Source organism: Vigna umbellata, chromosome 3, assembly GCF_029865625.1.
Source record: "Vigna umbellata cultivar VRB3 chromosome 3, Vumbellata_1.0, whole genome shotgun sequence".
Lineage (NCBI taxonomy): Eukaryota > Viridiplantae > Streptophyta > Magnoliopsida > Fabales > Fabaceae > Vigna > Vigna umbellata.
This window is the reverse complement of record NC_142167.1, coordinates 20,884,763-20,895,630: the sequence shown is the minus strand read 5'-3', so window position 1 is coordinate 20,895,630 and position 10,868 is coordinate 20,884,763. Positions and strand designations below refer to the sequence as shown.

The 10,868-nt window shown below is 30.7% G+C and overlaps 1 protein-coding gene across 1 annotated transcript; it reads left to right on the top strand.

Annotated features, from left to right (window-relative positions):
* The first annotated feature begins 4,779 nt into the window (after positions 1 to 4,779).
* Positions 4,780 to 10,517, top strand: LOC124837713 (uncharacterized). Its single transcript, XM_047313156.2, has 22 exons — positions 4,780 to 4,939; positions 5,069 to 5,117; positions 5,580 to 5,731; positions 5,830 to 5,970; positions 6,084 to 6,215; positions 6,335 to 6,442; positions 6,551 to 6,667; positions 6,860 to 6,967; positions 7,071 to 7,169; positions 7,312 to 7,404; positions 7,503 to 7,535; positions 7,635 to 7,742; positions 7,912 to 7,968; positions 8,193 to 8,285; positions 8,387 to 8,434; positions 8,515 to 8,606; positions 8,698 to 8,815; positions 9,126 to 9,220; positions 9,313 to 9,403; positions 9,486 to 9,577; positions 9,775 to 10,124; positions 10,239 to 10,517. Exons 1-22 carry the CDS (start codon positions 4,907 to 4,909, stop codon positions 10,268 to 10,270), a joined length of 2,241 nt encoding a protein of 746 aa, XP_047169112.1. The 5' UTR covers positions 4,780 to 4,906; the 3' UTR covers positions 10,271 to 10,517.
* The last annotated feature ends 351 nt before the right edge of the window (positions 10,518 to 10,868 follow it).

Sequence of the window (10,868 nt, the reverse complement as noted above, 5' to 3'; positions counted from 1 at the left end):
CTATAAAAGTTGAATAAGAAACTAATTAAATGTTTTCGCTTTTAATATAGACTTCAAGCTTTATTAAAGAGACTATCATTAATAACCATGTGATTTTCTTAGTTAAATATATCAAGTACTAAATACATAAAATTCGTTAGCTTTGTTTGTGAATCCTTTCTATTATTAAATTTGCCTTTTTATTTTATTTTGTAAGGGTCAATTATTAATGTGTTGTTTAAATGCATAAATTCGAACGTATTGTTGTAATTCGATTATCAACAAATATTTTCAATGGTATTGTATATGGACTATTTAAGGTCATTTTTCAACCAAATATGTTTTTACACCTTCACAAAAAATAATATGTATACAGATCAAAATCATTGTATATATTACAATTAAATTTATATTATAATCAATCAAGCAACCAAACCAACATTTATATTACAAACTAACATTCGTTTTATATCATGATATAAAAGTGTCAATATTATGCTAGAACCTATATGTAATATGTAAACAAAATATCTCTAATGGTGTGAATTCATACTAACTATAAATTAAGAAAGATTGTAATACAATGTTAACATCAATGACAAAAGGCAAGTTGATGTATTGCATTTTCATTCGATTATTACTCTCGTCCAATGTATTGTGGACAGAGAACCTTATTTTTCCACTAAGAAAAATAAAAAATAATTAATTGTAATGGAGACAAAGTAGAAATGCATATGTATTTATTAAACACAAACACACATTCAAAGTATGCAAACATATATATGTTTTTGAAAATTGTGGTCTCAAAATTACGAGTTACATTCATCAAAAGAGTCGAACGTCTTAAACAAATACAACACGATCAATACTATTTTTGTCTGTTCTCAAACATCAATAATATTCTTTTCTCACAAATATAAGGTTGGAGATTGCCTAAGACTACAATAATTTAATGTTTTCCTTAGGATTATTGTTGTCAACATTTTTCTTAAAAAATGACTTGTTTAAAGAAGAAAACGGTTATCTAAAATTCCTTTGTAGTTGTTATGAGTTTACAAGCCTTTTATCTTTGGTCATTGTCTAATTACATTGAATCGCATAGATACATTACATGATATTTATGCAACATTAAACACACACGACTTTCTTATGTAACTTTTCTTATACATGATTAAGGGTAGCGAAATGGGTAGGGTGTGACTGATTAGTCCGTCAATCTATCTCGTGTAATAATTTTTGTACATTTTAATAAAAATTATTCAATAAATATTTAAAAATTTGCTATCAAATTTAATTATCTATACTTTGTTTCTTTCTTATGTGTTGCAATAATTGAAATGACTTTCGTCATAGGTATAAAATTATTGAAATGTTTATATTGTTGTAAAGCGTTTTTATGTTGACATATTACAATATTATCTTAAAGAGACACGGAGAGTCGATGTTAACATTGATATATATCATTAATGTTTAGCTTATCAATTCTTTGACGAAATATGATTATTATCTACTTAAACATTATCCAACAAATCATATAAATAAGTCATTTTATGTATTTTTAAGGTACTACACTACACACACCTAACCTAAACTCACACATAGTAAACTACACAAAACAGTTGCATTTGAAAAGACTTGATGATCATAAATATATATTTTACTCCTTTTTATTAAAACTTTAATGAGATACAAGTGCACCAATCACAAACCAACGACAAATGCATTTATTATATTGTACCAAGTTCGTTTTCTCCTAAAGAACTTGTGCAACATTCTCGCAATTCACAAATCAATCAGACACAAAGATAACAAAAACACAAAAAACCATTTTTGTATTTTTATTGTAGTTGGTGGGCAAATAAATGTAACATACAATATTTACAATTTGTTAAGACTAAAGTTAAACCGCTTTATTGTCATGCATTAATAATCATCTCAAATCCATATTAATGTCAGAATCAACTCACAAACCTAATCAAATCCTATTCCTGTTGATTTTAAGTCTATGATAACTTATCAAGTTGAATCCCTTGAATATTCAAGAGGTAACCATGCATTAAATTCAAAAATTTATTATCACTGATGAATGAAGTTATATTCTTGTAAACAAACATTCATTAGACATTCAATTTTAAGTATAGATTCTAAAGATATTTCCCAACACCTCAATAATCACAAATCAAGTTTGGGAACAATCCACATTAAACACTAAACATGAAAATTGAATACTAACATGGTTTAAAAAACATATATCATTAATAACACAAAATTACAAAAGAGTTTTGTGTTTTACAATTGATCTTAAGAAATGAGAAATCTCTAAATGGTGGAAAACTTAAGGTTTTACAAATTGAAGAAAGGGAAACCAAAGAGAATATGCAAACTCTATCCCATTGTTCTCGACGGTTGCTCGATTTTTTATGTGCGTCCCCTTTCATTTCAACACCTCTAATTTGTAGCTCTATTTCCTCATAAACCCGAAAAAAGGGAAACCATCATGGATGGAGATTGAAGATAATGAAAGAGCTTTCCAACACCCCAAACAACCTTTAAGGAACTTTCTCAGTTGCCCTAGGTCAAGAGTGAACTGAGCACCACACCAGCACCGCTCCATGTCATGTCAGTTAAAACATGAAAGTGATTATCTCTCTAGTGCTAGCGGTGCAAGACCAGGTGGCGCTCAACGCCACTATCGTGTTGCTCAGCGCTAGAATTCTCTACAACACTGGTTGCTTTCTACCTTTGCAGAGTTGGGCACAAGTTTGGTGTCATTGAGCTGAACATTTACTTTAAAATGATCATTTATTGTCGAAAACGTGCTTCATTGAGTTTTTCCCCCACTTAATTATTCCTCATTCATTTGTTTTACATCATAAACAAATCTATTAAAGATAAAACAAACATAAAACTACTAAAATACAAAACAATACAAGATACTCTTAACTTGAGTATAAAACAAGATTAAAGTTAATAAATAATTGATTTATTAACGACATTAAATACACAATAGGTAAAAATGTACAATGTCATAAACTCTTTTACCACACAATTCTACATTGTCCATATAACTAATATAAAAATAATTGATATAAAATTTATTTTTTCTATATAACCCTTTTATTTTATAAAAAATAATTATGAGTTACTTATACCTAATAATTTATTTTGTATACATTAAATTTAAATGTTTATAAAATAATTTATTTTGTAATATGACATAAATAGACTTTTTATGACAAAACTTATAAAATACGAGTGATATTATAAAAAATATTAATTACAACATATTAAATTTACATTACCATTAAAAATAAATTAATTCTCTTGTTATTTTCCGCAAGACTTATAGTTCGTACACAGTATTTTTATTTATAATATATTACTATATACTGGTATAATCATTCTACACTTATATAATGATGAATATAAATGTATTTAAAAGATCATTTTAACATTATTTTGTAAATAAAATCAAGTATTATGAAAAATAAAATAATAGTATGCTAAAAAAATTAGAATAACATTATCAAAATATAAAAGAGAAAAAGTAAAAAAAAAAAGAAATTAAAATAAGATGATATAACATTTGAAGAGATTTAAGACAATTATTACAGATCAGTAATAACAGAAAAAATGAATAATGGTTATTCTTTTTATATTACATATGATTTAAATATACTGTGATTATTAATTTAAAAGATATAAAACTTATTTTATTATTTTTATCTTTAGAGAATAAGTCATTGCTTCTAATACACTGAGAGAGTTGCTTTGTTACTATTTAATGTTATAATATCATATCATACTTAATATAGTTATAAGTAGAATATGATACATTTTAAAAAAATGTTAGTATTATAAGTAAATTATTGAATAAAAAAAGTAAAAATATATGTTTAGATTATTTTTATTAAAGTATAAATATATTACTTAATTAAATTATTTTGTATAACTTCTTAAACTCAACAATGTAGTAAGATATTAAGAAATAAGTTTTTTATTAAATATATTGCGTTGATATTTTTTTTTATAACTTAAAGTGATTTTTGTTTCATGTATTTTCGCACAACATTGCTGGGTTATTTTGAAAATAAAGTTAATTGATCGAGAAGGAAATTAGATGGTTCAAATTGATGTTAAGGTAGAAGTATGAAAAAAAAATAAATTCAAACACAAGCATCATATTTGTTTCTATTAAATTTTATATAACTTTTTAAAACTAAAATATGATTTGTGCAGTATATATTTAATTCTATCAAGAAAATAAATTATATTCATTTATTTTAAAATCTAAATGTAACATTATTTTATTTTATTTGGAGGAACATTGTGTATATATATAGAGAAATATGAAAATATCTAAGTTGAAGAACATATTTTTAGTTATAAGGAATTTTTTTAACTATTTTTCTTTTACGAGAGGATCTCTAAATATTTTTCTTATTTTTTGATTTATAATTTTGAATACATTTAGATTTAACTGAAACTTTGTTTTATAAATAATTTGAATTTCGAACAATTAATATTATAAATAAATACTATGATGAAAATATTTACTTTTTAAGAACTTTGATTGTATAATGTTCATGTTTAACAAATATTTATGTATTAAGTTTTTTTTTTTTTTACAAAGATTAATCATAAATTTTTTTTTTAATTGCATATATTATTAGTTGGAAAGAAAAATATCTAAGCCCACAAAAGCACTAGTCAACAAAGGCACAGTAGCATTGTTGCAAGGCCCAAAACCCTAACCCCTCACCAAAGCGTAGTATATAAATATAGCAGCCGTATCTTCTCAGACACACTCTGTTGTTCCCAAAACCCTAATCTTTCGGACGGTAGGGTTTTGCAGAGCCTCTTTCTCCTTTCGCAGCTTCTTCCTCTTAACCTGTGAAACTTTGCTTTTCCCTTCCTTTAATCTGAAATGGGCAAGTCTAGCAAGAAATCAGCTGTTAAGGTTTGTGTTTAGTTATTTCTTGTTTTAATCTTTATATGAATTTCATTTTTCATTGTACTTTTTTTGTTTATCTATTCTTTCTTAGCTAACTTTTCTTTGTTCTTTGGCTGTTGTTTTGTTTTCTTGAAGGTTGATGCCGCTCCAGCTGTTGTTCCGCCGTCCAAATCCGCGAAAAAGGGTATTTTTTAGTTCTCTATTTTTGTTTTAACTTTGTCTCATGTGTTTTTCTTTGTGTTTTTATAATATTGTTTTATTATTTGTTTATACATCATATTATCTATATCATGTTTTTGTTAATCAGTTTTACTTAATGGCATGTTTTTAGGTTTTGGTTTGGATCTTGTTTTATAACGGGGTGGAACCAATATTGCTTTGAAATTTTTCAGCTTGAATTGAAATAATAAGTATGGTTTTATTTTGTTACTCATGGTTGCTATTTTGTAGAATATAGTTCAAGCTTGAACTGAGATGATTAAGTATTTCTAGTCTTATTTTGTTTTGTGTTTTTAAAGGGAATTTTTACAAGTATTAATGTGGACTAATTAACAGACCACACAAACTCAGTAATTCAGATTGGAAGCTTCTTTTTGATATTTTGTATTTTGATTTGTTCTTTTTCATAACTATTTCTGTCGTGCAGGAGGGAAGAGACAAGCTGAAGAAGAAAGTGAGAAGCAAGTGATTGCAAAAAAACAGAAGATAGAGGAGGTTGCTCAGAAACAAAAGAAGGAAGCAAAGCTGCAGAAGAAGGAAAGCAGTTCTGATGATTCTTCATCAGATTCTGAAGATGAGGTATTGCACACGTCTATTCATGGTTTCATACATTAGTAGGCCTAACTTTCATGTGATTGTTATCGTTTCTCACTATTTTTTATTGTTAATTGCTCCAGAAACCTGCTGTGAAACCTGCTGCTCTTTCAAAAAAGGTACCCGCTAAAAATGGTGCTTTAAAAGCCCCTGCAAAGAAAGGAAAGCCAGTTTCCAGTTCTTCTGAATCATCTGAAGACGATTCTTCAGAATCTGAGGATGAGGTATTGTTCCTAACTATTTATTGTTGAATTTCTAGAGGAAATTTGAACAACCTGTCAACACAGTCGTAATTTGTTGTTTCAATTACTTTATGCTTTTATTTTGTTTCACTCAGAAACCTGTGCCAAAAGCTGTTGTACCTGCACAAAAGGCTCCTGCTAAAAATGGTGCACCAGCAAAGAAAGGCAAGCCCGCTAGCAGCTCCAGTTCTTCGGAGGATTCTGAAGATGACTCCTCTGAAGAGGAGGTATTGTGCACAACTATTTATTATTAAATTACTAAAATTGCATAAATTTTACGTCAGTTGAAATATCACTCATATTTGTATTTTATGGGCTTTGTCATCTTTTTTCTTTTTGGATTCAGAAACCTGCTGCCAAGAATGGCTCTGTAACTGCCTCTGCAAAGAAAGGAAAGCCAGCTGCAGCTGCAAGCTCTTCTGATTTATCTGAGGAATCCTCTGACGAGGATGATGTGAGTAACACGTTTCATCATGTCTCAACTGGAGAAAACCAACTCAGTATTTGGGATTTTTGTTTGTTGAAATATTTACGGTTCCTCTTTTTTCCATATTGTTTTAAGGTTCCAAAAACTAAGGCGGTCCCTGCTGCAGCAAAGAATATAACTTCTTCTAACAAGAAAACTCAGCCTAGTGGAAGTTCTGATTCTGATTCTGATAGCAGCTCTGATGAGGACGATGTAAGTTTTATACTCAGTGGGACATCACCAAATTGTTGTATATTTTATCTGGAATTAAAATAAGAAATTATATCAAGTAGATTGTTCAGTGTATTTCTGTTTGGACAATCTTTATTTCGCCAATATATGTGGGAACATTGTGCAATAATTTTCTGTTTTTTGTCTCGTGGCTTACTTGCTTGATAATATTAGAAAAAGAAAATACCTGCAACTACAAAGCTGCCTGCTTCATCAGTTGCTCCAGTTAAGAAAGTGGTAAGCTCAGACGATGATTCAAGTGAAGACTCTGATGAAGACGATGTAAGTTGTGGGTGATTGGATGCAATTGATAACTGAGCTTATTTTACTCTTATAAATTTGTTATTGGGCTTTATGTTCTGTTCTTATAATTGTTAATATACAGGATGTCAAGCCCTCTGCAACTGCTGTGTCAAAGCCTGCTGTGTCAAAGAAGAAAGTTGATAGTTCTGATTCTGATGATAGCAGCTCTGATGAAGACAATGTAAATTTACTAATTTTATTTATCTTTTTATAGTGCTTTTTGGTTCATGTTCTGGAAGTCAAATGATTAGTTGTTTGTGATTGTTTTTATCAAGTAAATCAGATATTGAACTTAAACAAACCCAATGTCTCTGTGTTTCCAGAAGAAGGCTGCCAAAAAGGTTTCCAATGCCAAGTCAGTGCCTGTGTCTAAGCAGCCTGTTAAGACCTCAAGTAATAGTGATTCAGATGAAGAGGTATTTTATTTAAATCTTCTCCGTTGGTTTTGGTTTTATAGTTTTTAATTAAATTCATCTTTTCTGATATTTTGGTGAAATTTATTGAACTTTTGCAGGATTCTTCTGAAAGTGACTCTGAAGAGGAAAAGGTTGGTTTAAATTTGGTTTTATTCTATGCATATTCCGCATTGTGAAGCTTTGTGTATTTGGTGTTCACTCGTCAATTTGAATTCATAAAATTTTTGCAGAAAACTGCAAAACTTGCTAATCTTAGCAAGAAACAAGCTGCTGTAGTGAAGACCCCTAAAAAAGGTTCTACTGAAAGTTCATCAGAGAGTGATTCTTCAGATGACGAGGTATTTAAACTTGTGTACATGCGTTTAATTATCTTTATTCTGAATATTTGACAGTATCTTAGCTCACAATCTGCAACATTTGTATGTTGAAAATGCAACATGGCTATTTTTTTCTCTATTATTTTTTTTGTCATTCATGATCAGACATGTTTATGTATTCTATCTGCAGGGGAAGAAGATGGATATAGACGAAGATAGTTCTGATGAAAGTGAAAAGCCACAGAAGGTACAAGTCCCTTCTTGATCTACGAATGGATTAGTTCTGGTTTGGTACTTGTTATATTTTAATGTTGCTTGCATTCTTATTTATTGCACCAATGCTGGATGCCTCGAAACAATGAAAAGAGTAATATTTACTCGCAAAACTATTCAATATTAGAATTTTTTATGGTAAATTGAGATTGATTGTTTAAAAGTCGAGGTTTGATTTTTTTCCCTTTTTCTTCGAAGGCTGTGAAAAATGTGAAAGAAAGCAGTGACAGTTCAGATGATGATAGTGAGGAAGAAAGTGAGGACGAACCCTCCAAAACACCGCAAAAAAGAGTAAGCAACGTCAATTCAATTGCCAATGTTATGTTTCTGAAGTTATTTTGTTCCATCTTTTGATTTCCTGTTGTAATATTTGCTTTCTTCTTGCAAAACAGGCTAGGGATGTGGAGATGGTAGATGCTGTTTCATCCGGAAAGAAAACTGTATTTAATCTTAATCTTTTTCTGTATTCTTTCTTGCTTTGAATGCTAGTTGTGTGATGTTATATGTGGCAATTTTGCAGCCCAATACTCCAATTACACCAAATGCAGAAAGCGGTGCTTCGAATACTCTTTTTGTTGGGAACCTAGCATACAGTGTTACCCGAGCTGATGTGTATGTGCTCTTTTTCATCCGATACTTATTGTTGACTACTCTTGCCATATTCACTTATTTAACTAGTAATATGGTGTTTTGTATTGTGCAGGGAAAATTTCTTCCAGGATTGTGGAGAAGTTGTTGATGTTCGTCTTGCTACAGATGAAGAAGGAAGGTTTAAAGGATTTGGACATGTAGAGTTCGCAACAGTTGAAGCTGCCCAGAAAGTGAGTTTTTGATACCTTATGATCTATAACATTTATTCCGTGTAAAGTTTTTATAACAGGATTTTTTTTTCTAACTCAGGAAGTTATAAGGTGGGGGATTTTTATTGTGTTATTTACCTCGTCTTAAAAAGTAAAGCTATCAGGGATTATTAGCGTTGAAGGGGCAATTTATTGTGTTGTGTGGTATAATGTTGTTGGTGCAGCTTTAGCTCTATCAATATTGTTCCCTTTTTGTCTATTGTGTTCTTTGAATTGAGTATATGCATATCTAAATTATTTAGCTGATAATCTATTAATTACTTATTCTTAGGCTCTGGAGTTGAATGGAGAAGAATTATTGAATCGTCCACTGCGGCTGGATTCAGCCAAGTCCCGGGACAGGGGTGCTTATACTCCCAATAGCAAGTAATTCTTGTATTGATGTTTTTTTTATTTTGTTTTAAGCATCACATGTAACATCACTTAGCCGTTTCTCTTATTTCCATCAATAACTGTAGCAATTGGAAAGACTCATCTCAGAGAAGTGGAAGAGGCCAGTCTCTTACCCTTTATGTAAGGGGTTTTGATAAAACAATTGGGGAAGATGCGGTAATTATATATCTAATTCAGTACCCGTTGGCTATATTTTATCGCTATTATAGTTGTATATAATATGTTGACTTTATTTTAGATAAGAGCTAGTTTGGAGGAACATTTTGGTTCTTGTGGAGAGATTACAAGGGTGTCAATTCCGAAAGATTACGATACTGGTGCTGTCAAGGGGTATGTTATCTGTGGCTTCTATTTTCTATTCTCATTCTGTTATTTCATTATGATGTGATTTGAAAGCTAGACTTTATTTTTTTACCTTCCATGTTAGTCATATTCGTCTGCTGAGATTCTTTCCTGAATGATAGTCAGAAATGCTCTTGTGCCTACATGTTGCTATATTTACAATTTGACTTTTATAATATTTACAGGTTTGCTTACATGGACTTTGGTGATGCTGATAGCATAAGCAAAGCTCTAGAACTCCATGAAACTGACCTTGGTGGTTATACCCTCACAGTTGATGAAGCCAAGCCTAGGGAGCCTAGGGATAATCAAGCCTCTGGGGGAAGAGGCGGTGGTGGAAGAGGTGGTGGTGGTAGGTTTGGTGGAAGAGGTGGCAGTGGAGGTAGATTTGGAGGCAGTGGGGGAGGTAGATTTGGAGGCAGTGGTGGTGGCCGGTTTGGTGGAAGTGGAAGAGGTGGTGGTGGTAGATTTGGTGGAAGAGGCGGTGGTGGAAGAGGTCGTGGACCTCCAAATAGATCCATGGCGGAAGGCACAGGTATTTTCTTGTTTTGTTAAGATTTACCTTCTTTTAGTTGACATGGGTAATTGCTGCATAAAAATGTTTTACCGATGCACGTCTGATTCACTATTTTCATGATTGATTATGCAGGAAAAAAGACCAAGTTTGCCGATGAAGACTAGAGGGGCCGAGTCTTTCTTGCAGATACTGAATTAGTATTTGTATTGTTCACCTTCCATTAGGATTTTTGTCACCTCAGTTTTGGTAATTGTTAGTAGTATGAATTCTTAGTATTTTTGGTTGTATTTGGAAATTTTGAGATTTGATACATTGGGCTTCTATGCATTATTATATTACAGTAATTGTAGCTCTTCGGCATTGCCGATTATTTTAAGTCAACTAAATATAGATATATATATTCATGCTTCCTATCTTTGGTTAAAACCTTTCACCATATTATAAACACCGGTTTCTACTTTCGAGAAGTTAACCCATCTTTTTTTGTACAGATCAATTTCGAAGGTTTAAAAATTAAAGTGGTTTTGGGTCAAAACATCATACACTACAATTTGAGTACAAAAAACACTCCTTGTATTATGGGAAATCAATTTCAGAAGTTTGATATGGAGTGTTTAAAAGATTAATGTGGTTTCTGGTCAAAATTTTCTTACACAAGAGATGATAAAAATATTTATGCCCATAGATGTAGTTGGATAAAATCTATGGATACATTAAATAGGTATTGCAGGCAGTATTATCAATTTAAAATTATAATTTTAT

Bases quoted from the DNA above. Each gene is read 5' to 3' on its own strand.
- LOC124837713 (XM_047313156.2), top strand. From the start codon at position 4,907: ATGGGCAAGTCTAGCAAGAAATCAGCTGTTAAG. The intron at 5,118-5,579 runs GTATTTTTTAGT...TCTGTCGTGCAG, and splicing joins GTCCAAATCCGCGAAAAAGG to GAGGGAAGAGACAAGCTGAA. The intron at 5,732-5,829 runs GTATTGCACACG...TAATTGCTCCAG, and splicing joins CATCAGATTCTGAAGATGAG to AAACCTGCTGTGAAACCTGC.